Raw genomic sequence first — 27,661 nt, forward strand, 5'->3', positions numbered from 1 at the left:
TTTCTTTTTTTTTTTTAACAAACCCCCCGAGACTTGGGAAAGGACGAAGGACAACACAAATTCACAACACACAGTCTCAATTTTGAGACTATGTGTGTTGTGTTGTCCTTTTTCCCAGCCTCGGGGCTTTGTCTAAAATTATGTTAAACCTTCACCAGCTCGTTTGCTTTTAAACGTTTTGTTCGTTGATCCATCTCTTTTTTTTTTTCTTTGTCCTAGCTTGTTTGTAAATGGTGGCATACCATTAACGCTTTTTTTACTTACTGTTCAAATATCTCGCATACAGGTACTAGAGTTGCTATACTTAAATACCGACAATAGTATCACGGTATGGCGGGGTTTTTATTTTTCTTTAGTACGCGAATAGGCAGGCTTAAATACCGAAAGGACTAGAGTTCAGTTATAATTGCCTATATTAGCCTATACAATTATGCTTTCTGTTCGTTTTCTCTACACCAGCCTTTCTTTTTTTTTATGTAAACTTTGGTTTTACCGATGCCTATCTAAGTTCTTATTTTTTTTATTTTTTTAGTTACAATAATGCGAACCCTTTACTCAGAAAAGACAAAAATGTTGCACGTCGCACTCTTTCATTCATAAACCCCCCAACGGATTTCTGATCGGCTGTCGCGGAAAACCCCAGAGACCCAGGCTTGTTTTAACTCCTTCACACGCGTCCCATATAGGTAATAAGTATAAAATACATATCTATAAATGATAATGAATTACGTTGAATTTTCTCAGAGAACAAAACATCTAAAGCCCGAAACCGCTTTCACTTACACAAATGTGGCTTTCATTTTTTTTTTTTTCTGTAGAAATTGTGTATATAGGTCATATCGATTGCAACTGGACAACTACCACACGTTCTAACCTCTCACCATAAACGCGCCTCAAAATAGTCCGAGGGAGGAGGAAAACTAACGGCACGTGATGTTGACGGTTGAGGGCCAGGGATCATCAACCCGGCTGTCTTGCCAAGTGAGCGCGGTGTTATCGCCTCAGCCAGGGTCGGGTGTGCTCCCGAGGAGACCGCGCTGCACGCCTCGTTGAAGTCACCGTCTTGTTTCCTTCAAGGAGACATGTCTCGTCTCACACGCGCCATGGGCTGCGGCATAATTAGCTAAAAAAGAAAGTTAACCCCACCCCCCTCCTTGCACCCGTTCCGGGGGACTACAAAAGGGACAAGGGGCGGTGGCGTTCCGACGGAGAGGTTTATTTTGATCGCTCACTCCGGCGTCAACAGTGAAGGGTTCCCGAAGGGTTCTTGTGTCGGTAGAGACACGCGAAGACGGTCGGAAGCCCGCATAGTCTCCTCGAGTGTCCACAACTATTCTCGACAAGCGACCATCATGACCGTAGGCGATAGGAACAAGGTGTACAAGGTAGGTCTCACCACAACCCTCATTGATGCAAAACTATTTACGTCATGGGAGAGAATCTGAATACTACTAGCATTTTTCGGTGACCATGGCATTTTTGTTTGTTTTTTCGGAGGGTGAAACGAGTTATACATATTCTTGGAGTTCATAAAGACCTGCACGCGATATATTCTGAAAGTTATTAGGTTGTACCGATAAGCAGTGCGTTCCTTTCGGATATACTATCTTTGAATCACTGCCTCCTACCATCTTTTATATAAAAAAAAAATCGTGACGCTTCAAAAAAAACATTTTATTGAATACTATTTTTTATTACTTAGTTGGGTTTTTTTGCATTTTTATATAACGAAAAGATACCTTGATAGTGATGTCTCTCAGCACAGCAAGCGTGCGGGAGACTGCTGTTTTTTTCCCAAGAACTCTCAACGTGGGTTCAATGACGTGCATCGGGTTCGAAGCAGCAAATGAAGAGAGGTGTTCGATTCAGAAACAATGTCCTACTGCGTAATGGAAGTATTGGGAGGATGTGGCACCTAAAGGGGGTACGCCAGTCCTACTGATGTGCACGCCAAATGACTCCGCTGGGAGCCGCACCGCGGCGCCACTGTCTTGTCGCACGTAAGTCGGACGCTTCCCATTCCCACACCACGGCCAATGAGACTGCTGCGTTACATTATGACAGCCGTAGAAGGAATCAGGCAGCGCACGAACCTAATAAACCCTCTCACTGACAAAGGAACAACTGCGTGGCTTATGTATTATGTCCACGGGCGTAATTCGTTCTTTGGCGTTCGTTATGAGTAACGCCGAAATCTGATTGGCTGCGGAGTGATAATAGGGAGCGTGCGGCAAGACAGTGGCGCCGCGGTGCGGCTCCCAGCAGAGTCATTTGGCGTGCACATCTGTTGGATTGGGGCGCCCCCTTTAGGTGTCGCGCGTTCCCGATAGGCAATGTTGCCATTCCAGAAAGTCACTATGGATCTGTGAGTAGAACGAGCTGGAGATTACTCCTTTTTTTGTCAATAACTGTTCAGAAAACATCGAAAGAACACGTTACTTCACCTAAAAGCAGATATGCCTCACTTGCCACAACAAACGAGCTATTCGGTTGTCCGAGTGTTACACCGAGCACTCATGAAACTTGCCGTCAAAATTTAGCAATGAAGGCCAGCGCTAAGAAGAATATTGTTACTCTTGTTAGGTCAAGTCGGCGGGGTTTTTTTTTTCTTTCTTTCTTTTTTAATATTGATGAGTACAAGCTTTTGTAACATTGTTGCCCGATGCTAGTAGCAGAATCGAAGCAGGCGTCTCTTGAGCTTGTGAGTTTCGTCAAACGTTGCTAACCCCACCTGCCTGATTCTCTGATTGTAGAGCCCCGAGCAAACGCATTTCCGACCCATTGACCACAGAAAGCTTGAATTGGTCAACGATGATAACAATTCATAACCATGTGATATCGTTCTTTTTAGTCGTAACTTTTGACTCACTTTTAGTTCACGTGTGGTGCCTTTCGCTTCTGCTATGGAATATGAGTTCGTCGTTTTATGGCCTTAACAACCTGTCAATTTTGAGTTAGTAACTTATCAGACATCATAGATGACAACAAGGTATACCCTTATAAACTATTGACTGAAAATTCCAATCAACACAGGAAAACATTAAAGCTCAATAGCGTTACCACCGTGAGACTGCAGTTCAGGTCCCATTTTACATCTTGACTTGAATGTCATTACAACGAATTTGTATACGAGGACACCAGGAATAAAAGCTTCCAATGGAAAGCTTAACTGGGTACAGTTTCCTGGATTGCGTTTCGCTTGTGTGTGAAAATTTTCTGTGTCAGCTATCACTACCTATTGGCGACCAGACCATCCCAGAAACAATCAGCGTTGGCCTAAAACCTTGCTTGCCGTCGAGTGCCCGAAGGTGATAATGAACTATTTCAAAATGTGCCGCCATATCCCGAAGCACAAAGCCCACAGACAAAAAAACGTGAAGGTGTTTACATCAGAGCGCTAGAGAAGATTCAGAACTGGAAGCACAGAACTGATTAGTTTTGTTGGGGACTGTTCGGTGATATTTGCCTCCTTGGTGCAAATTTGCATTTGGGCGTGCAGTTCGGGGAACGCTTCTCTGGCACCAAGACCCTGAGCGGACATGTGCAAGACTACGAGGTCCTACTCAATGAGTGCCTCCAGAAGAAGGAACTGTTCGAAGATCCTGAGTTCCAGTGCAAGGACTATTCCGTATTCGGTAACAAGGAACCTAACATGAACATTTCCTGGAAAAGACCGAAGGTGAGCATGAACGAATGATTGGCCTATGGGCCCCAGATTCTATATTTCACACACGGTCGGGTGTGAAATATTTCGCTGCAGCTTAAAGCCAGACTCAGGCGAAACAGAAAAAAAAAAGAAAATGCATGCCTTTGAAAGCATAAGTTTTGCTTAGTAGCTGGTACACAGAAACAACTTCTCATGAGCAAAACTTGATCTCGAGACCTTTCCTCTGTTTGGTACCAGTAGCACGACGTCTGACCTTTGCCTTTTCAATCTAGGATGACTAAATAATTGCCTTTGTTCGAATTACTGTCTGTGACACTCGAGATCAATAATAAAAACAATTTAAAGGGGCACTAAATTGCTTTTTGAGGTCATCGTTTTAATGTCATTTATTTTATTTGAATGTCTTATTTTATATAAATCAAATTTATTTTATTTGAATGAGATCAATTTCATTTGCATCACTCCAGCTTAGAAATAGTGAGCCTTTATTAGTAGATGTATTTTTAAACATGGCAGATTGATTGGTCATTCCATCCGATCAATGAACAAAATACGCAAGAAAGAATTGCTGTCAACTTAAAGCACAGTCTAATTTAAAGCCTTTAATTCTTGTAAGCCCAGTCATGCTAGAACAAGCTTTATTTACTTTTTCTTTTCCATTATGATTTGCTTGCAGTGGCACATTACGTAGCTGACCTAAAAAGGGCAGGTCGAGAAATATGATTTGCTAAGAAAAGCACCGCCTTTTGCTCATGTTCATTATATATAAATATTTCTTGCTTCATTGGTCTTTATTTATGTACAAAAATGAATGCCCACGAAAAGCGTGAAATGACAAACATACGGTAAAGAAAAAATTTTTTTGAGGAATATTTTTGCGGAAAAAGTTTGATTGAAATCACCATAGTAAAACAGTTATTATTTAAATCGCGATTTGAATCATCTTGATTTGTATGTCGGCCCTGCATGCTAACACTTAGTAATAAAAGTGGACGAGGCGACAAGCGGGGAGCGGAGGACGTCAATCTTTATTCAACTTAAACATTTTTTTTTATTTATCTTCAATTTAGAGAAGGGAAGGAAACTTAATTAGTTTCCCTTAGAAAAACAAATGCACGTTTAATTTTTCCTTGCTGTATAAAATGTTTTCCTTCCTTATTCGTTTGGAACAAAAAAATATATATAATTTTTTAAGGGTGTCGCTCCATATAAGTTGAAGGATATAAGGTGCTGGTGTGTACTCATGCAGGAAATCCATGAAAATCCTGTGTTCAGCAAAGATGGCTTCAGTCGCTTCGATGTCAAGCAAGGCAGTCTCGGTAAGAATATATTTCACTGTTGTATACGAGCGTCCTTAGGAACAAAGGAAATAAACAAGACGCAAAGAACGAAGAGCCAAAGTTTAAAAGACTTAGAAAGAGAAATCGCGTTGGAAATTCTAGACAAAATACGATCACATCGGCCAACGTTCTTGCTTTGGCATTCATGCTCATTCATTGTAAAACGTCGCATATTGGGCGGTATCGGAGTGGGTCGGGTGGCCGAGTGCATGGGCTAGCTTATACCAGCTCGGAGCACGCGGAGCGAAAGCTCGCGCCGCAGAACACAGAGATCCTGGGCTCAATCCCCATCCCTGCCCGTTTCGATCTGGATGAGGATCGTGCCGGCGTGCGGTCATGTATCACTGCCGTGTGGTGCACGTTAAAGACCCTAGGGATGCCCAAACAGCGGCTCGCGAGTCCAAGTGTGGCTCGAAGCACACACCCCTCGCCTCCCCAAACACCTAACCCGCCAGATCAGAAGGAAAGAGTTATAAAATAAGACACCTTGCATTTTACTAACACTGTGCCCCCACTGTACAGGTACTGCTGTAGGCCGCACTCTTCTCAACAATGAAGGCGGTAATATCGAAAAAGCGTGCGACTTTCAAGAAATTGGCTGTGCTGCTGCTCGGGACTGCAATGACGGAATTCGAGTCGAATTTTGATGTGCTTGTTTCACACTGGCACGTAGCCAGGGGGAGGGAGGGGAAGGGGGGGTTATGGGGCCAGAGCTTCCCCTCCCCCCCCCCCACCCCCCGAAATCTTCCATTTCACTGAGACCTCCTCTCCCCCCTCTCTTTCATACAGCATTTCGTCATGGGCAGCCCCCCCCCCCCCTCCCCCAAACCAAATTCCTGGCTACGTGCCTGGTTTCACACATGGGACGGAACATAGAAAAAATATAATGGGCGATTGCTTTATTCTCATTTCATTTATTTCACCCTTAAATACCCACAGGGACTTTACATAAGGGGGGGGGGGGGGAGGCAAACTTAGACACTCAAAGTAACACGACAAACAAAAAAAGGATGTTTGTAAACACGTGCAAACAGGACGCTAGATGGTGACGAGAGAGGAAACTGCGGATCTGAAGTTATTGCATTCTGGGATGCTCACAATAGGTTCCGGGAGGTTGTTTCATAATAATACAATAATAACAGTGTTCATTTCCAACATAAGATGATGGTGGCGATCAGGAAAAAAAGCTGTGAGGTACAGCTTGACGGGTTCCTGACCGCCTAGAGCAGCAGCAACAGAGTGAGGAAATAATGCACCAATCAAAAGAGAAACACAAATGTACAGAAAATGATCGCTATCACAACATTATAAGCACAAGACTTTAGATTATTACAATGTTGACATATTGGGAATGACGGGCAAAAAAAAAATAAGCTCATAGTAATATTCAGTGATAGCCAATTGTAAGGGCGAAAATTTAAATAGGTTAGTTTTAGGTGTAGTCAGTTGAATTTTAAATAGATGATCGTTTCGGGGGGAGATGTGGGAGCCCAGTGGGTAGTGTTCATCTTTTTTTAAAGGAAAATTGTAACACATTTTGTGCCGGTGGGTAAGACGTGATACTTTTCTCCTGTGCTCTAAATAGAAAGGTTTCATTTACCTTTCATTACGGCAACACTTGCAGGCTGATAATTGCGGAAAATGAAACGTGTCGCCCGGTTCTGTACAGCTTCCAATTTTTCTTCTAGATACAACTGATGGGAGTTCCAGAAAATGGATACATACTCGAGTTGAGGACGGATGAGAGAATTATATGCGATGAGTTTTGTTTCTTGCGTGGCCTTAAAAAATGGCGCTTTAAAAATCTCGAACTTCTGTTTGCATTCGCAGATATGTAGTTTATATGAGGCTCCCATGACAAGTTAAGGTTAAAGTGGATGCCAAGATACTTGTAGGGTGTTACGGCTTCAATTGGTATGGTAGAAAGTGAACAATCAATCTAAGTTACGTTTTGTTTTTTGATTTTGTAGTGAAGTTAAGAAATTTCGTTTTGTCAACATTGATCGCCATTTGCCATTCCCGACACCAGACTTGAATATATGACAAGTCATTTTGCGAAAGGGTACAGCCGGTTGCACTCATTTTTTTCTATAATGGACCCAGCACGGTTCTCTGCAGTACTCCCGATTTAACAAGTTTTTGTGACGAACAATTGTTGTCTATAACAACGTTATGTGTTCTGTTTGAAAGTAAGTTTTCAATCCAGGTTATAACGGACGTTTCTACTTCAAGTGCTTTTAATTTTTAGATAAGACGGCAATGTGGGGCAGGTTTGTAAAGAGTATATTGTTTACAAATAAATAATTCATTACATTAGAATAAACGACATGTTCTATCAATTCACTTACAACAGAGGTTAAAAATAGGTGTCGAAAATTTGTATGGACGTCTTTGCTCCATCTTTAAAAATCGGGGCAACCATTGTAGATTTCCAGTCAGCCCAAACAACACCAGAATCAAGGTATTTTTGAAATGTGCGGGATAAGAGCACACTAGATATCTCCCTTGTGTATCGTGAGCAACTTTGTAGATATACCCTCACAAACATGGATCACCAACTAGCCCAAGTGCAAATCCTTCTATTGTAGATATAAGGTCAGCACCGGGAGCCAAGTTAGATGGTAAATTTGATATTAAGTTTGAAATTCCGTCATTTGTTATAATGATCTGATCCATTTGGGTGGTTATACGATATTCTGGGCAGTGAAAGCGTAATGGAAATAATTCATCAGTGAACACTTCACTAAAGAAAGCACAAAGCAGCTCACAAGTCTCGGTTGTCGGTAATTATAAAGTCTTCAATATGAGTGCCATTCGGTGTGGCTAACTGAAATTAAAGTAATAAAAAACTGCCTTGCCCCCATTTAAGTGTGGCACTTCGTTAAAATGGTACTACACCTAAGTTGCGTACAGACGCTGTCAAACAAAGTTGAAGGCTACAAGAATATCGGCTCATTGGTCGCAATAAATATTCCGAGCAACTACGAAATATGTATATCATAATTCTGATTTTAGTCACATGGCTTCCCTAGGCTTTATTACCCCCCCCCCCCCTCCTTTTTGTACCTTCATGCAATTATCAAGCTCTTGCGTGACACGCAGCATGCATAGTATAACACCATTTCTTTTTATAAGGGAAACGTGTTAGCATGAAATTGTCTTGTTTCTGACGAGCTAGTTTTAGGTTAAGCCGTTGATGACCCACTCAGTGACCTCATCACTGGTGTTTGTTTGTTGTCAATGTGGTTTTTTATAACAGGGTTATGGCACGTACGTTACTTTGGCTCCAGTACACTTGGTGTTGGCTGAAACTTAACAAACTTATTACTTGAGGAAACACCGTGGCGTTAGGAAATCTCAAGAATATGTTTTATATTAATCATTGGACCTTCCGCACTCAGTAAAATTTGACAAATGCTTGTTGTTCTCATTTCCTTTTATCACGCAATAGGAGTTATTCAGCATACTGTAAACAATGGCCGTACTGTATTTAACGGTTAGTACAAAAACTGCGCAATTGCGTTTACCGATCAGTTTTTATTCGAAAACATTAAATAATCTTAACAAACAATTTGGTCGATTCAAAAGTCATCTTCAGCAGTCTTCACCATTAAGATGAACAAAATTTTAGGGCGCAAGCAGGCTGGGGATGGCTCAATATATTTTAAGGCAAAACCTCCGAGACTGGAGAAAAACGAAGGAAAACAGAACAACATAAGGTCTTCGATTCGGGCTTTGACATGTGATAAGCTAAGCTACATAACCTCAACATTCAAGCGCAAGATCGCCACCTTTTTTCTGATCACAAGCCTCCTTACTGTCCGCTGCTTTATCGCGGGTAAAGTTCTCCATACGTTACCTTTTCCAAATAAGAAAAACAAAAGTGCGGCTGGAAGCTAGTTTATCCCGTAGTTTGTACTACGTTTCGAATGAACAAACAAAACAATGAATATCCGGGAAAGGTGTTTCGTAGGCGGCCGGCATCTGAGTGTTTTCACGCACATAAAGTGCAGCGGATATAAGCCGCTGAAATCAAAGTTACGTTTGGTGTTCTTTACTGTCCTAATGGCCAAGCTACTGCGAAACATTTTTTCCCCGATTCCCCTTTCTTCATCACGGGTTGATACCGGTCTTTTCTGCCAGTTCAGCTGCTCTTAGTAGGGTACACAGCTGAGTAGAAAATATTGTTTCTTAACAAACGCTCAAGGCATGACCTTTCTGTGATCGCGAAGGCGGCCGCCGTATGTTTGTTTTATTTTCTGCGTGCAGGCAACTGTTGGGTGGTGGCCTCGACGGCCATTTTGACCATCCACAAGGATCTCTTCAACCGGGTGGTGCCGTCCGGTCAAAGTTTCGAGGACGGCAAGTACGCGGGCATCTTCCACTTCGTGATGTGGAAAGACAACCGCTGGGTGGACGTGGTCGTCGACGACAGGCTGCCCGTCGACGAGGACGGCGACTTGGTCTTCATGACGTCAAACACGAAGGAAGAGTTCTGGAGCTCACTGTTGGAGAAAGCATACGCCAAGTGAGTTCAGTCGCCCATTACTTTTGATGCTGCCGTATTCGCAATAGGCTCATGGCGCATAACTACCTGGACCTTCTATTCCTTTCCAGTTATGTTGAATATTACAACGCTAATCCCTCTTTGACTAGGAAGCAAGAAAGACGTAACCTACTTGTTGAACAAATTTCAGTACTAATGCAGAATGGCGTTCTAATGGAAGCTAACCCAGATTTCGTATTCGTCCTTGGTGCGTGTGGCACGTCACGTGACTTGATGTCACGGTGCCATGTGACTCACGACGCAACGCCGTGGTGTCACAAGGTGTCAGTCAACAACATTAATAACTCTACTAACGTGTCAAATCGTGGTGTGTCGTTACGCTTCGCTACGTGACCGAGTTGCGTGACGTCAAGTCACATAACGTGACGCGACTTGACACCTTGACGTAACCAGACAACGTCGCGTGATATAATTATTTAGAGCGTGCCAAAAAAATTTATGTCATGAAAACCTAACGTTTCTCAAATTTCGCACTTCTGAATTGACGTGAGATCAAGAAATCTAAATACAGCTGCCAAACTTCTTAATACAGGTACTGCTAAAGGTATATTAGGACATTTAAAAAAAATTAAATAATAGGGCCTTTTACTACAAAATGGGATGCACGCAAGCAGCAGCATTTTTTGTTTTTGTACTGTCGAGACGGCATAACGGAGTAAACAATTCCAGCTGTATCATCTGTTCAAATTTCAGAACACGTTTTCCACTCTTTCATTTCCCCAGACTTCACGGAAGTTACACCGCGCTGGAAGGTGGTAGCGGCATCGAGTCCATGGCCGTCTACACGGGAGGACTCACTGAACAAATCATGTTGGATAAACCGCCCAAGAACCTCTTCAAGCTCATGGAGAAGGCGTTCGAAAGATCTTCACTTCTTACCTGCTCGAACATTGTGAGAACTCAACTCGCGATCGAATAATTTCAGTATGCACTAGGTGGGATTGAACGAGACAAACTGATTCGTACTACGTCGTACCCAGTTTCTGATGCTTCTTGGTGCGCGTCTATTTGAAACCAGATTTACGAGCACTAATGAACAAACTAATACTTTTTTTTTTCAGTTTGGCATAAAAAGTGAAGAGCTTCTTATTCACGAGCTTAGCACTTCAGCAATTTGCTTTTCCAGAGTACCGAAATGCTGGCTAAATGTGTGCGTAAAACTTGGGGCGTTTTCAATCTGAATAATTTGTACAAACGCGAGCGCGTCGCTCTCGGTTGTGCTTCTCTGTCATGCTATGCTCCTGCAGGCAATTTCTTCTGCTGAACTACGCTCAGCCACCTAGACTATGTTATGACACTGTGCATCCCTTGTCTTATTGAGTATTGTCACGAATGACAAATTGTGAGGCGGCGAATAACTGGAGAAACTAAACGTTTAATGAGGCTAACTTGTGCCCAAAACAAAATAGAAGAATGTAAGCGTGGCAGGCGTCGAAGTTTGGCGGAGCAGCATGATCGAGTGCAAGAGCGATCCCGGACCGCCACGCGGAGCACCTTTTGTACCCACGTGGGTTTTTGGAACATGGTGGAAAATACGCCTTGCTGCCCTTAAGCATGAGACTAGAAGCTCCGCCTTCAGCTCGAGCTGGCTGGCTTCCGCAGTGGTTTGGTTGCGCGTGCCTGCACGTTCACACTTGTGTTAGCAAGGGGAGAAAACTCGCGCTGAAGGCGCGCGGAGCTTCTAGTCTCAGCTTAAGGGTAAACGAAGTATAGTCCTGTTTTAGAACCTTTTGAAGTTCCGAAATAAAGTTTCCAGAATGGCAAGCACACGCTCGGTGTTTCACACAACAGGATGAAGACAACTGCCCTGAAGGCATCGTTCCGCTCCACGAGTACAGCGTTACCGGCGTGAAAAGGGCAAGCGCTTTTTGTCCAATACTTTGTACATTAATTTATTAAAATGATTCAATTTGCAAACCTGTCGTGCTACATTGCAGGTTATGGCGACCGACGGCCAAGAAAGGCAACTTATTCGGTTGAGGAACCCGTGGGGCAGCGAGGAGTGGGAGGGAGCCTGGAGTGACGGGTAAGAAAACCAGCCATTCCAACAGTGAGGAATAGTTAGCACATATTCGTACTAGACCCTTAAACATTGCTGAATGTCCTTCCGCACTTTAGATCGAGCAAGTGGGAACTGATCACTGAAGAGCAAAGACGAGAAATGGGTCTGGCGGTGGAAAATGATGGAGAGTTCTGGTATGTGTTCAAGTGTATCCCCCTGTCACAAAGTTAGGCTAAAAAAGTAAGGGGCAGTTGGAGCGTTTCAAATGTCGCACGATCCCGAAGTCAGGGTGGAATGACGGCACATAGAAGATGCATATGTAGACCGCATGGGATGAGACAATGTATAAAATGTTAAAACTGCAGGAATTGAACAAAAAATTTTAAAAAATGTATTAGCATGTCTGGTCCAACTTAATTAGAAATTTCAATTTTCATTTAACCGGTTTGTGAAATTAATTTCGAGCCTATATATAGCTTTGTGGTGCAGCTGCGTGGGCGACTAAATTGATCTGCTGCTTCCCTTCGCGTTCAAAATCTCTAAAGCCGGGGTCGCACTGCTGTCTGAGCCATGTCTGCTGACGGTCTACAAACAACCGTTTTTGCACATTTGATACGGTACACACTGCGCATGCGCTACCGCAGAAGGCTCGCACATGCGCAATTCGTACCAGAGGGCCCGCCGTACCGTCTCGGATGTGCCAACACGGTTCTCTAAAACTCTACTGTCTGAGGAGGGTTTATTCCTTGTATGACGGTCACATTTGCCGTACAAAAACTGTCTTTGGACATGCTCGGACCATGGACGAAGCAAACGTGCGTCGAACATGCTTTAGGCGTGTGTGTAGATAATTCTGCCACCATGTCTGTATTTGTAACAGAATGGGGTACGAGCAGTGTGACTTGGGCTAGAAGGTACACGAGATTCCATCAGGTTGCCTGCAATGTACTTCTTGTGATGTTGTTGTTGTTGTTGTTGTTTTTTTGTATACTGAATCGCCTTTTTGTCTAAGAGGTGTTGAGAGTTGTATACCATATTCTTCTACAGGATACTCCTCAGGGATTTTCTCAAGATCTTCCAAATGCTTGATTTCTGTCACCTGGGGCCAGCTTCGTTGACAGACGAGATGAGTGGAGGAAATTCTAAAAGATGGGAGGTGTCCACCTTCGAGGGAGCCTGGATTGCGGGCTCCAGTGCTGGAGGCTCCGACGACGACATGGGTAACCGACATCGCCAAATCTTCCCTCGCGCTGATTGCTTCTTTAAAAAAAAAAAAAAAAAAGCAGACGCACGATATATTACACATTTAGCATCAAGTTCAAGTTTTATTCGCCTCAAGGACGTTCGTTCGAACGTATTACATGAGGGGTGTAGAAGAATGCAAACAAATGCAAAGATGATGATAACCGCGAATTAAGCCCATAATCTCATTGCGGACGCACGTCACGACACATAAGTTATAATAAATACTAATTGATAGTTCCAAATGTAACATTGTTCCTATGGACAGTGTTTTGTTTTTATGGGGGATGAGGGCTGAAAAGAAAGAGACAGCATTTGCAGTTGTCACCGCATTTATTTTGATGCAATAAGTTATGTTGAACATAGCTATAGTAATTGGTGTCCCAACCCGTTTTGTGGAAAAACGGCATCAAAGATATAGTTCTTTTTTTCCAGTTCCATGAAGACGCAGCTTAGCAGATTAACCTCCTATAAAAGAAATACCGGCCCCAAGAAGCTTTAAAAGAGGACGTCTACGACCTTAGACTAATTGCAACTTTCTTGGGCAGTTACAACTCTAGGCTTCAATCCGGCCGACTCACTCAATAGATCTATTGCTAAATAGACCGATCTCACCAAGCGTTCGACGCATGCGCGAGGCAGCCATAACTTTAGTTCACAGGAGCCAATCGGCAATGCACGAGACTGTTCGTGGCCTGCACGCGCAGAGCTCCAGCGCGGTTGTCGCACGCGCAGAAAGACTAAAGTTCCCTCGATGCATTGCGGCAGCGGTGGCGTAGTCAAACTGGCTGGTGAGATCGGTCTATTATCCAAGCGTCAAAAAGAATGCAGGGGCTAGTGTTCCACGCGCCGCACGTGCTGGCCTCAGCAGTAGTAACATTTCTAAAGCAAATGCCTAAAACGTATTGCGTCTTGCACGTGCGTTCATCAACGCTTTATTTGGGTTTTTACTTCGAACCTTTTATACGGGGAAGGCGCGCACATGTGGCGCGTGGAACACCAATCCCTGCATTCTCGTTGATGCTTAAGGAATTTAGCAATAGGTCTATTGACGGGACGATGAAAAGAATAAACCTGTACAAGGTTATTTTTTTTATCTACGATTTTTTTTTTCTTTGAAGATGTCGTTCGCATTCTTGAGCCTGTTCATGTTTCGACGCTTGCAGAAAAGTTTGCGACCAACCCGCAGTACTTGTTTACACTGGACGAACCCGACGATGACAACGAGGATGGAGAGTGCACAGTCATCGTGGCTCTCCTGCAGAAGAACCGCAGGGTAGCGGGGATCAAAGAGGACAGGTGGCGCACCGTCGGCTTCATTCTCTATGAGGTATACGTTTCTGGAGGGCATACGATTTAGCTATGCTCACCAACTATTGCTGTACAGCCGTTTGCAAGAACGGCCTCCTGACGCCGCCATCTTTCTGCTAGTGAGCGTTGCAGATGTCGTGGGTACGCCTCGGCAATGCTGGACTATCAGACGATCTACCCACACCAGCAGCGAGACGGCAGCGCCCAGAGGCCGTACTTGCAAAGAAACGTCTATGGTCACCGACAACTTAAGAAACGCAGGGCGAGGCGAGTCTCGAGCATCTTATTACCGCTCAACAGCCAATAGCCGATAAGAATTCAGAAATATCAATTACAAAGCAAGAAGTGTGATAAGTCTCGCCCTGAGCTTCCTAAGCCGCTGTCACACATGCTATGCTAAACGCCAGAAGGTAGGACGAGTGAAAGGAAGGCCGGGAAGGAGGGAGCATATGAAACGCTAGAGATAAACAATGCATCATGTCAAAATGGATGCTTGGGCATAAACAATGCATCAAGCACGGTGCCTATGCCCAACTCAGCACAAAAGCCGAAGTGGGTCAAGCTAGCATTCTCTGACGGCAGCTTTCGGAAGACATCCGGCATTAACATTAAACGCCACTTCGTTTATTGTTAGTATTTTTACGCTAAGACGTCAACATGTCCACAAGGCCTATGGGTATGTCCACATGCTTAGTTTTGGGTAAACACCGAGGTGGGGTGACAACAAACGGATCAGAGCGCCCCCTATGGTTCAACCTCTTCGCCAATAGTTCGATCCCCTCGCCAATAGGCCTGTTAGAGCCTGGGGTCGTACACTTTCAAAAGAAAAGGAGAAAAACGTCCAAGTACGAAAGCGGTCAATTAACGGAAACCTCGTTCAATGTAGGTTGAAGACCCGTGCAAATGTCCAGTCCCACTAACCCCAGAGTACCTGGAGGACAACACCAAGGTGGCCGAACACGGCGACCGAAACCACGAAGTGACCGCGAGGTTCCGGCTCCTGCCGGGAACCTTCTGCGTCATCCCGTGCACCCAGGAGCCCGATCAGGCCGGGGAGTTCCTGCTCAGGATTTACACCGAGAAGAAAAGCATGGCCAAGTAATCAGGACTGCTCGGACTACAGCACTTTGTTTGGCACCACTCTCAATGGCGCCATCTGCTGGGTAGCCCGGCAAACTTCCGGTTCACATATATTTCCTATTTTTTAACTCATCATTCTTTCACCACAAGAGTGAATTAAGTCTGACAGTGCTATAGGTCGTGATTTACAGAAGATAGAGTGCGTATTTGATTTCGCCAATACTGCGAAACCCGCCGTCTAATTGAGAACCGGAAGTGGTTGGGGCCGATTTCCGCAATCGTGCTACCACGTTTCAACTCACACAAGAGAGAGCTAGTAACGGATGCATAGACGGAAAGAAGGATGGATAGATGCACGCAGGAGGGCTGTTTCTTTTAGTCTAAACCATGGCTTGCATCAAGCAGGCAAATATTGTTTCCAGTATTACAGAAAGTGCGTTTGAACTAGATCGTTTTCTCTTAAATTTAACCATAATTCCTCTAGCAATTTCTAACCTTATTCTACCCTCTGAAATTTTTACACCACGTCCGCACTCAGGACTTTGAGAAAGTTTGTGGTGCTTCTGGCGCTGTCTATGACGTTGCGTCAATTCGTTTTTATGACGTCATGACATTGAAAATTTCGGTGACAAAACCTCGACAAAGCACAGATACTTTAAAAAGGTCGCTGAGTTTTGCTAGTGGTTTCTTAACTCACTGATAAAATCCCCGAAGCTTATTGATTTCTTTCTTTCAATTTCAGAGAGCATGATGAAGTTGCTACTGTCATGGAGAAAGCACCTTTTGTGAGTAGGGTCCTTTTTGTTTTCTTTGCCGCCCCTATTTTATCCTCCTGTTGTTACTTTTCAATATAAAACACTCTCGCAGGCAGGCACGCAGCCAGGGGAGAGGCCCATGGGGCCCGCCCCCCCCCCCCCCCCCCCGAAATCTTTCATTTTGCTGGGACATCCTCTCCCCCCTCCCCACATACAGCATTGTGCCATGGGCGGGCCCCCCCCCCCCCCCCCCCCTTTTCCGAACCAAAATCCTGGCTACGTGCCAGCTCGCAGAGCATACACATGACATGATATAAACAAAATAAAGAACATTTACGAGTAATTTGAACCCCATAGGAGTCACTTGACGTACCGCCAAGCCCCTGAAGCCGTAAATAGCTATGGTCTATTGCAGGCTCAAAATAGCTCTCTGCTCGCCATGATTGGTGCTTTCCTCCACTCTACTCAACTCCTCTCCAGCATTCGCTCTGCTAAAGTGGAAAGAGTGAATGGCTTTGTCGAAGAAGCACGTTCTGCTATTCTTAACCTGCAACAAAGTATATACATAGACGCTTCAAACACGCGCCATATTCAGCCACTCTAGCCGACCTTGTCTTGTTTTGCCGAGATGCCGAGCAATTGAAGCGGGCGTTTACCAGCCTCCACAGAGGCCTATGCTCGGGAAAAGGACGCAGTAGCACCTGAAGTGCCAATAACATCTCCTGATATGGCGATGAAGAAGTGAACCGAACGGAATAAGCGTAAACAAAAACTAAAGGCCGGTTATGGCGGCGCCCATGCACAGCTGCCTGAAAGCGTCTATACTGACTGGTCCTTCCAATCACATTCTTCACCTGCTTTGACTAACCGTTCACTACTCTCGTTTCTCCGAAGACCCTGGATAAATGTCCCATAGATCAGAACGGAGAGGCACCGAAACCGGACGAAAGTAACGAAGTGAATGGAGAAAGAGAAGAGCCCGACGAGGAGGAGATCGACGAGGCCCTCAAGAAATTGTTTACGGAAGTCGCCGGTGACGAGGAGACCGTTTGCTGCTGGTCGCTGCAGAATCTTCTGAAGAAGGTGTTCGAGAGAGGTTATGGCTTTTACTTTTGTTGTTGTTTTATTGTTGCTGTGCTGTTTCTGTTGCGTTCATGTTGTTGTGCTGTTATTTTCTTGTTTTGCTGTCGTTGTTTTGTTGCTTTTCTTTTTGCTGTTACTATTGTTGTTGTTTTTCTTGTTGTTGTTGTGGTCGTTGTTGTTTTGCGTTCTGCCACTCTTTGTTAATGTGTGTAGCTTTCTGAGTTCAAATGTTGCGGGAATCCCATGAACGTTATTTTCTGCCGTTCAGCCTCTTGCAAAAAAGAGTCAAAATGTTGACAAACTAGGCTCAACAAGTTGAACCTATAGCTGTGACACAAAAAAGCAATCAGCTACAATGTTTTTGGGTGCTATTTTTCCCCATAGGTAGTATAGCATACTTTAACTGACTCTTTGAAAGCAGCCTTTAAAAAAAGTCTACGGTTAAATGTTTGTGAGAAAACGTCGGGAGAACAAAGGGTTCTGTGAAAAAGCATAGATTTTTTTTATATTAATTTTCCCTTTTTGTTCGAAACGCAGAAGGTACAAAAAAAGTGTTATTGCTTCTACGATATTCAACTATCGCTCTCTAAAACTACAAAACTTCCAGAGGGCAAACCCATCGAGTTCTCCCTGGAGCTGTGCCGAAGCATGGTGGCCCTCATTGATGTATCCTTATTGCTACTCGTTTTGTTTATCTGTTGTAATTGTATTTAAATCGTGTCTCGTGATACGCAATACTTAAAGGAAAACTGAAGAAGTTCTGTATTTGAAAAAAAAAAATATACCTTAATGGCCTTTTATTTTGCCCCCGGCATTGCGAATATCAAAATTCTATTTGAGATCAATGCGTCAAGCAGCCACACCAGCTGCTTCAAAATAGCGCTGAAGCCCCTCGTTCCCGTCGCGTTCGGTACGAGGAAGGAATCATGACGTATTATACAGAGATTTCAACATTTTTGCGCTTTCCGCAAGCTATACCCGAGCAGTCAAAAGCACTGCACGCGTTCCCTCATAAGCTTCACGCGCAAGGCAACTGAAACTTCTGGAAATGACGTCACACCCAAAAGTTTTTTTTTTTTTTTTTTGTTTTTTTGTTTTTTTTTTCTCGTGTTTATCCATAAGGTCGGGTTAAATGCTCGTGATATTCAAATTCACGAGAGAAAAATAGGCTGCGATTAACATCTGGCTCGTGTGTTTATTTTCGTTTTTCAAGAACTTCTTCAGCTTCTTTTCAAAATGAAATCCATCCTGTGTCGAAGAAGCCTTGACCAATATTGTTTTGAAGGACGACTATACCGGGACCCTAGATCTGAGTGAGTTTGCATTGCTGCACAAGCACATCAAGCAGTGGGAGGTATGACTATCATTTCTCATGTCCTTTCTTTCACGGCTGAAGTTCGTTTGACATGGCAGCTTTTATATAGGCATTGAACTACCTCATTATGAATATCAAATCCCCTTAACAAGTACACGTCATAAATGTATTAAATATTTGAAAATCGTATACGCTGTGCATTGTGTGTTTTAGAGTGTTTGTTGCTTAGCCCGGATTTCTAGCTAGTAAACTCGCAGCACTCAGACGTAGGAGTAACCCCCAGTGATAAAAAAGTACTCTTGACACAACTGTAACCTTTTTCCTTCTTACTTGAACTTGAGCTTCTTACCCTAAGTTGTATAAAAACGAGCCATATTTAACAGATATATGTCGACTTTTAGTGGCCTTTATTTTCTGCATCTACGTACTAAAGAATTAAGCTACTCTTTCAACCAGAATAAACACGTTGAAGTGTCCGCATTTTGAAGAAGTTGTCACTTTAAGGTTAGCCCTCGCACTGGCCACGCTGATAAATTAGTGTCAGAGTATGAGATGTCGTCGCAGTGTCGCTTCACATCGAGGTACCACGTGACGGCATAGTGTTACATGGCGTCAAGGAGTTGCGTGACACCATCACGTCACGTGCCACCGTGATGGCAATTTACATTCATGATGTCACGCAACGGAATGGATTCATGTGACGTAATGGTATCAGATGCCATTTCATCACGATGTCATGTGATGGTGTTGTGACGGCACAGTGTCGCGAGTCTCATGTTTTGTTTCAGGAAGCGTTCAAGGCCCACGATAAAGATTCCTGCGGTTTTCTGAGCATTTATGAACTGCGCAAGGCGCTCAAGTCCGCGGGTGAGAATTGTGCATTCTTACAAACAAAAAAGTATGGCGTCGTGCCACAAAAGTAAAAAGCTTGTCAGGATTTTTTTTCTTAGTGATTCTTTTGTTTTTGTATTAGGGCCTTTGACTTCACATCATCAAATATTTAGTTCAGTCTGTTCGCGTTACTAAAAATAATTAAGAATAAAACGATTACAATGCGAACAATTAAACGAGCATGATACAAGAATTCTTTAAAAAAAAAAAAAAGCTAAACCCCCTTTTAAAAAAAACATATATATATATATATATATATATATATATATATATATATATATATATATTTCTACGACAATATTTAAGTCGCGAGATAGATTTTGAATTAGGAGCAAATCTGTAACATATATGCTTCTGTATCGGGACGTCGAGCCGCGAGACTCAAAAGTCGAAAATGGTGCACTACAAAAACCTTTATGCCTCGGAAAATTCATTTTGCTACACATAAGTCCTATCAAACCATGTCTTAAAAAAAAAATTGAAAGATCGCTACAATTGTTAAGGTAACGTGGGAAGTTGGGTACCTAGCTATGGTGTACCGTTACCCGTTCGGACAGCCGAGGAAGTGAATGTCATTGCTTACTCAGCTGCAACCATAACTTTTTTAAAGCCGCAGTCAGACTCATCATACAGAAGACGCAGTGTTCGCTGCAGAGACGATGACAGAAGTATCAGCAGATCGAGCAAGTTCGAAGCTGCTTCGTGCATGCTCCGATTATCTCGGCACACAGTTTATGCGTGACCAATACGACCGTCATACAAGGAACGCTCCACACAATGGCTGCAGACTTCTTTTGTAAGACGACTAAGCGGTGCGACCGCGTCTTAAGGCTCGTCATCATAGGGAAACATTTGTCTTCTCACAAAGCCTAGCAGTTCAACGGCGGAGCCATGGAGTGCCCGGTCGCCGATTCGGAGCGCGAGGATCTGGTAGCACAGAGCATTTAAGAGCCATTTCTCGAAGAACCTGGACGCCAGCGCACAGCTTTTGCAGTGGCGAGGACCCAAAACACACTTGTTCGCTTGGGAGAAGTGTTTTTCGGCGTCTTGCCGCCGCGGGGCGCCGTGGCTCTCCTCTCATCCGTTGTTTTCCGCTCCTCCACCTTTTCCATTTCGGCGGCCGCTTCTCGTGGCAATCTGCCAGGCTTTGTCAAGCTATAGGAGGCTATGCTTCTGTTAGCTTCCTCCAGCTTTTTTCTTCATTTTTTTTCTTTTTTTTTTGTAACTGCTTGTTGAAGTTTTGGAAAGAATTTATATGTACACTAAAGTCATTTATCTACTACTTCGAAACACAACGGCTACTGAACGGTTCCCAGGTTACTGCGTCAACCAGCACGTGCTCAAGGGACTGGTGCTTCGCTATGGCCACGACAGGAAGATCAGCTTTCAGGACTTCATTGGATGCGCCGTGAAGCTCATGTGCATGATCGGTCAGTGAAAATATTTGTAACTTATCATTGGTCGTGGCATGAAGAGCGATGTTTCTCTGAGATAACCACAGAGCTGAGAATGCGTACTGATTTCGTTTCGATCGTGTGTTTCTTTCCGTAGATATTTACGACCAGTGGGATCCAGACAAAGAGAACAGCGTTACAGTCACCAGAAATGAGGTATGAACGAGTGTTGTGTAAACATTTAGGTTTTTACTTTGATTGACGACAGTTAAATGACTTTAGTCTTCCTCGGGCTCGTCTCCTGCTAATCACCACCACGTCACTTCCGAATTTTATAATATCCTGTATTCTTAGAATTCTCATTGATGGCAGTACGGCCGGGTCTTGTCAAAGTCTATCTTCTTTCAGTTGTTGAATACTTCAAAACTGTTTGTAGAACCTGAAGGAGCAAAGCTATGAAATGGGAAGAAACATACATGTCTAAGAGTTTGTTTGAGGAAAGCTGGATTCCGTGCAGTGTCTGAAACAATTTTAGAACTGTGTTTTTCTAGATAAATACGATAATTGGTGTGTAATTTTCCTATATTGACATTCTCGCATCTTCTTTTAATATTTTCTGGCTAATGAGTTAATTCCAAATGTCAATCTGTCATCTACGCTACAGAAATTACTATTATAAGCAATCATTTAAGGGGGGCGTTTAAGATAAAGAAGACATACGCAAGAATAAAATCATTGGCTTTCACAGGCGCAAGTCAATCTATTTTTGAAAATATTGGTATTGTTCTACTGAACCCGTCGCAAGGCGCACATGCCACCGACATTAAAACTTGCTTTCTCTATTTTCAGTGGCTCAAGATCACCATGTACTGCTAGTTCTCTGAACCGCACCTTGATCCTACGAAGACGACGTCAAATAAAAGAAGAATTTCCCAGCTTCACATAGTTTAGGAAACGCAAAAAGCTTCTCGTGAAAAGCCTCGCAACGAAAGCCGGCGGTTTGCTAAATCACAGGAAGCAGGACTGACCACCAACAATATACCAGCTAGGCGCGACACGCAAGAAAGTCACTTAGAGCCAAACTTTTCATCAAATCGTAATGTATGATCAAAAAACCTTTTTTTTTTTAATTATTATGGAGGATGTTTCTATAAACTGCTTCACTAACTACAAGATCGTTAAACGCAGTATCTAATTCGTGGTAAGATATATGTTTCGCAAATATACGAAGTGGAACTCACCAAATAAATTTACTTCGCCAAGGTCACATCTCGTGGGAAAACTGTCCCATATCTCTGCGCTGCCGGTCTTAAGCCCCTAAATGTCTCGTTGTGCCTAGGATTGTCTCTGTAGTCTATACTTTAGTTGTTATTATCGATCATTTATCGAATAAATGACATATGATTCATGGAGAACCTTAGCATGCCTCAGACTCGATATTAAAGCATGAAATGTTTTTAACGCTATACCCCGAATCCCAAAATTTTGTCCGTCCGTCCGTCCCTCCATTTCCGGCTAAATTTAGCGGGAAAATTGATGTCACGTGACCTATACACGACTTCAGTTTCCCCGCTAAATTTAGCGGCAAAATGGATGTTTTGCCGCTAAATTAGATTTCCCTGCTAAATTTGGCGGGAAAATCGATGTCATAACCAGTCGTCACGTGACCTCTACCCAAATGTATTTCCCCGCTAAATTTAGAGGGAAAATCGATCATTCAAAGGCATGAGTTATGATACTTTAAAAGTCGATGCCATTTTTATTTTTATTTTAATTACAGACACGCAAGGGGAAGATAATGTATATACCAGTGACAATTTCCATCTCTCAGATGACTGCCGAGCCGAGGATTAAATCTATAATATACGCCAGGTGGCTTATCACACACTGTATAACTAAGAAGATGACTTAGGGCTCTGCAAAATGTCTCTAAAGCAGCGGTGACATTGCTCGCACATCGTACAAAACACGGGGTGTTCGGTGCAGATCAGGATGACAGAATTACCTGCGGGAACGTTAGACGCACATGCTCCAAGAAAACGTCTTCGGAGAGTTTTTTTTTTTTTTTTTTTTTTTTTTTTTTGTGCCTTTAATGAGATCGTCACACCAGGAAGGCGGTGTTTGCAGACTGTCTTTTGTGTACGATGTATTAGCTGTGTGACCGTTTTAAGGGCGAAGCTCCTTAAGGTTTAGCATTGTCCGGCGTCCGTGCTCACATCGATTGCACTGCCTCCCAAAATCGGCCCACTTAAAAAAAAAAAAAGAAAAAAAACGTACGCCCGCACGGGGGTTCGAACTCCGGACCGCTTGCTTACGAGGCAGACGTCTTAAGCACTACGCTACACTCCAAAGTTGCATGCAGCCGCTCAACGTCTATACAAGAGAGGGCGCTGCGGTCAAACGCGTATATAATCGCGTTAAATTTTGCATGCATTGCAAATGCATGCAAAGTTTGCATGCATTTGCAAACTTTGCATGCTCAACTGCGTATATAACCACGATCCATACCACATATTCTCTTTCTGACATGGACGGTTGACTTAAGCGGTGGAGATGCGTTCGGCGGATCCAAGCTGATGCGCTAGAAGAACCACTGGCTCTGCATTTCACCGACCATAAAGCAGTAATAATGAATTCGAAACGCAAACCGGAACACAGCACTACCTATGATCAATAAAAAAAAAAAATCAGCGCCATGAGCACTACCTATGAACAATGAAATCAGTATCATCAGCATCACTAGAGCTTCGCCCCAATCAACATCATTCACCACGTGGATATGCGTCCATTTTTTTTTTTTTTAAGTACAAAAAGACACGAATTTGAGGCTATTTTGAAACGTCACGTAAGCCAAGTGCCTATAGCACTTCTGTTTTACCGTGCGCAATGTCGAAGCAAGGACAGGTCAGAACTGACCGACCATGATTCTTGCGTTACCACAACTTGACAGGGATTTTCCGGGCAGAGTCCGCAATGCAATTTAGGCGCTCTTCTAGGCTGTAAACAGCGCGGCACTCTCAGCGCAAACACGACTTTGGTGCTTTGTTCGAAATTTACTTCGAAAGGGAACTGGCGCGGGCACCAAAAGTTTACCACTTAATCTAGTACCCCAACGACCTAAGTACTTTCCACAACTACAGCAGTTTTTATGACAGTCCCTCGACTCTCAAAACAACAACAGAAGAAAAAAACTCCAATGGTTTGCTCAAGCTAACAGTGTCGCGGAGTGCACGAGATGGTGTTCAGTTGTGAGCAAGTTTCTACCACCCGGCGTCTCTGCCAGTCAATTTTCACCTTGGTATTATCATTTCAAAGATCATATGGCGTGCGGAATGTATTTTAACTTGAGCCGGGCAATTACTGTCGAGCATATTCTGTCAAAAACTTGGCATTCTCGTGTCAGGAAGGCACACAGTAACATTCTGGGCCCTCCCAAACTCAAAGCTTTCCTGCTTAACCCGATCTCGCGCTTCCTTTTTGTGACCTGGCTAAGTTCGGCGTACCGCTCATGACGAACTTTACACACGCCCGTTTGAGCCTGTGAGCGGGTCCTTCGCCCAACAAATTCCGCAAACATCTTGGAGCTGGCCCAGAAGAAACTGGAACCCTTTGTCCGCGTGTTTACGTCGGAGCGGGTTGAACATAGTAACCCGACTTAGCTATTCGAACCCCGGCTAAATCCGGAAACAAAGCATTCGAGCGTAGACTGGCGGCACTGGCGGCAATCTATTTTTGTCACAAAACGAGAGGAGCCCAATCTAAAAAAGAGACAGACATGTCGTTGTCTCTATAGAGCTGGCAGCGCAACCGTGCTCGGCTCGTGTATCAAACTGTCTAGGACAAATATGCCCTGGCAAATTGAAACTTTACACCCCGTCGGCTAGAAACTCAATAAAAAGAAATCGTCCGTAATCATCTCACGTAAACGCTTGACCTCAACCCTTGCATCAGCGAAGTCTCGGTGCCAAGAACAGAAGTGTGCGAAAACAATTGTTTACTAAGAAACCGGGTGGGTTTGCGGCGCCTTACAATGACCAAGCTCTGTTGAGCTCTAATATTGATCACCTGTTGCTTGATCGCACGTCAAACGAGCCCCTGTACACTTCTTTATATACATATATATAGATATATAGCGGATGACTTTTTTTAAATCGAACAGATTTATTACAAAAAGAAATCCGTAAAAGATGCACTTATGAGGTTTGTGCGGGTGAGTTATACGGCCAGGGAGACATTATTTGAGTTGTGAGAGGTCGGCAAAATAATTTAAATTTGTTAATTAACTTTTTAATTTGTGAAAATAAACATATGGTTCCAATTAGAAACTTAGAGAGCGTCATCGACACCAGAAAATCAACCCTTTTTAGAACAACTTGAAGCTCGTGGGAAACTAGGGGACGCGCCACAGTTACCACTCGTCAAGCAGGCGCAAAGGTAGCAAGCAGTTGCTGAACGCGATAATGATCTGATCCGCGTTCGGCCACGGCTCGCTTTGCGCCTGCTTCACGAGTGGTAACTGTGGCGCGCCCCCGAGTTTCCCACGAGCTTCAAGTTGTTCTAAAAAGAGTTGATTTTCTGGTTTCGATGACGCTCTCTAAGTTTCTAATTGGAACCATATGTTTATTTTCACAAAATAAAAAGTTAATTAACGAACTTTAATTAACTAGCCGACTTATCGCAAAGATTAGCCACCCACATAATATCCCCCGGCCATAAAACTCACCTGCACAAACAGCATTAGTGCATATTTTACGGATTTTTTGTAATAAATCTGTTCGAATTGAAATAAATCACCCGGTATATCTTACCCAGAATTTCATCAGTATATGAGCGGCTGTTCACATTATGAAAACTTTCAGTTCATGGCATTTACGTAAGCGTTGCAACAGGCTCGCCGGGAAATTTACAAAATTACGTTACATATGCGATTGATACGAGCAATTTCGCCTGTGTTAAACATACAATAATATATCATATGCTTCTTCCTTAGTCCTTTATTTATTTATTGCTTTGGTTTTTCTAATATTCCCCGTGAATGTTTGTTCAAGTTGGTTTGCAAACGGTTTATCCCTTGCCAAGTTTTCACGTTTCTAAAGACCAAAGAAAACTTCATTATCGAAAACTGGGCTTGCGTAAAAAGAACCTTCTGACGGAGAACTTTAGTGGTCGTGGGCTTTAATATTGTCACAAATAAAAAGAAACTTGATCAACAAAACTTAAATTTAACGTTTAATACGGCGAACTTGTGCCAAAAAACATTTAGGTAACAAAGACGGTACACATTTGACGGCGAGAGAAGAAACCCCGACTCAAACAGCTATGCGAGGTTCCTTTTGTAAGCGCGTGGGTATTTACAAGTTTTCGAGCTCGAACAAACAAGATTATCGAGTCATCTGGAACATTCCAGTCGTGCAAACAAAGATTATAAAAAAAGGACAAGCGCTGGAGGGGATCGAAACCCAGTCAGCGGCGTGAGAGTCGAGCACGCTGCTGACTCAGCTATTCGCATGCTCCCGTATTGAAAATACTCCCGTATTGAAAAAACGCATCGGGACGATGCAACAGAAAATGAAATTGACAACTCAGAACAAGAGAAGGCCAAACTACAGAGTCACCTAAAACACAGGTTTTCACAGTCCTATCAAGCGTAGTTCAGTTCGAGTCGGACAACGTGAACCACCTTCAGGTCGCAGAAGGCGGCATGACAATGTTCATGATCGGTCGGGCGACAGCTTGCAGTTTAGGTCCCTCAGGTAGCGAATAACCTTGAGGCCAAAGCACCACTTTAACAGATCATCACTGGGACGATGTATTGGCGTTCAGATCCATACTTGGTAGCCGGGCAGGAACTCAGTGTCGTGGCGACAAAGATTGTACCGGCCATTGTGAGCAAGTTGTTCGGCTTGAATCAAAATGCGGGCGAGCTGGCGGACTTCCTCCGCTCGTTGAGTGACGAACCGAGCGTCGTCGTCCTGTTCGTCTTCGTGGTCGACATCACACTCGTCGTCGGGTTCGTCATCAAGGTCGTCGCAAAGGCTGGGGTCGGGATTGTCGTTAAAGTCATCGTCCGGGTCGTCCTTGGGTCGCCGTCGAAGTCGTAGTCGGGATCGTTGTCGATCTGGTCGTTCGAGACGTCGCATGTGTTATCGTCAATGTCGTCGTCAAGGTCGAAGACACTGTTTGTTTTTATATTTGATCGATTTTACAATAAACGCCAGACTATTTTCAGAGCGTCTATACTTTGTTTAGAAACAGCCGACGCTACGAGGTAATGGGACCAATTAATAAGAGCAAGTCACTTTCTTGTTTGGTTCAGCGATGATGGTACAGGTACAAAATCAGGACCATCACCAGGATCGGCGCTTCTGACGCTGTCTCAATGCTCCCATCAGCTCGTAGCTGATGGAATTATTATTCTCATTAATTAATATAGCTTATTAATATTATTATAGCGTCGATAAATATATAAAATCCGAAACCACCCGACAATGCGCTGCAGACAGTCCAAGCAGGAAGCACGAAGACACTCGAAAACGATGATGTTACACTCAGTTTTATCTATCGTCTGAAGGGGGTAAAGTGCTAGTGATAAAACAAACACGAGCGCACAGACTGCACTGACGAGACCAGATCAACTTGGCAGCAACATCTGCGAAGCACGCCGGTATATGATGCCTTTGGTCCAACTTGACTATCGGATTGTAACGTTAGTAGCGCTCAGAGTTGAGGTGAGACGGAGTATAATTCACACATGTCAAGAAAAAAAAAAAGAAAAAAAAACGCCAACAGCTTAGGGCAACGCAGATGTACTGCAGAGGACGCCCAAAGCGGAGTGACCCAGGGAAACCGCCACGGCACCCAGGGAGAAGAATGAGAGAACGGACCGGGCTCTACTGGGGGAAAGCAGGAGTCACACCATCGAAGGGAAAGCAAGAGCAGGGATCGAAGACAAAACAAGGAGTAAACGAGGAGGGGGACGTTTATTTGCTGTTGGAAGTATAGAAGCGGTATACG

At 43.7% G+C, this 27,661-nt stretch overlaps 1 protein-coding gene across 1 annotated transcript; it reads left to right on the forward strand.

The window, feature by feature from the left end:
* Nucleotides 1–1,047: 1,047 nt before the first annotated feature.
* LOC121836019 (calpain-A-like) lies at nt 1,048–22,067 on the forward strand. Its single transcript, XM_042290638.1, has 19 exons — nt 1,048–1,385; nt 3,500–3,679; nt 4,917–4,986; nt 9,277–9,535; nt 10,298–10,466; nt 11,366–11,431; nt 11,512–11,600; nt 11,693–11,770; nt 12,624–12,796; nt 13,985–14,148; nt 15,016–15,227; nt 15,952–15,994; nt 16,859–17,060; nt 17,655–17,713; nt 18,333–18,401; nt 19,151–19,229; nt 20,570–20,683; nt 20,805–20,863; nt 21,497–22,067. Exons 1-19 carry the CDS (start codon nt 1,353–1,355, stop codon nt 21,521–21,523), a joined length of 2,145 nt encoding a protein of 714 aa, XP_042146572.1. The 5' UTR covers nt 1,048–1,352; the 3' UTR covers nt 21,524–22,067.
* The last annotated feature ends 5,594 nt before the right edge of the window (nt 22,068–27,661 follow it).

This window comes from Ixodes scapularis, unplaced genomic scaffold (assembly GCF_016920785.2).
Source record: "Ixodes scapularis isolate PalLabHiFi unplaced genomic scaffold, ASM1692078v2 PGA_scaffold1__304_contigs__length_218370807, whole genome shotgun sequence".
Lineage (NCBI taxonomy): Eukaryota > Metazoa > Arthropoda > Arachnida > Ixodida > Ixodidae > Ixodes > Ixodes scapularis.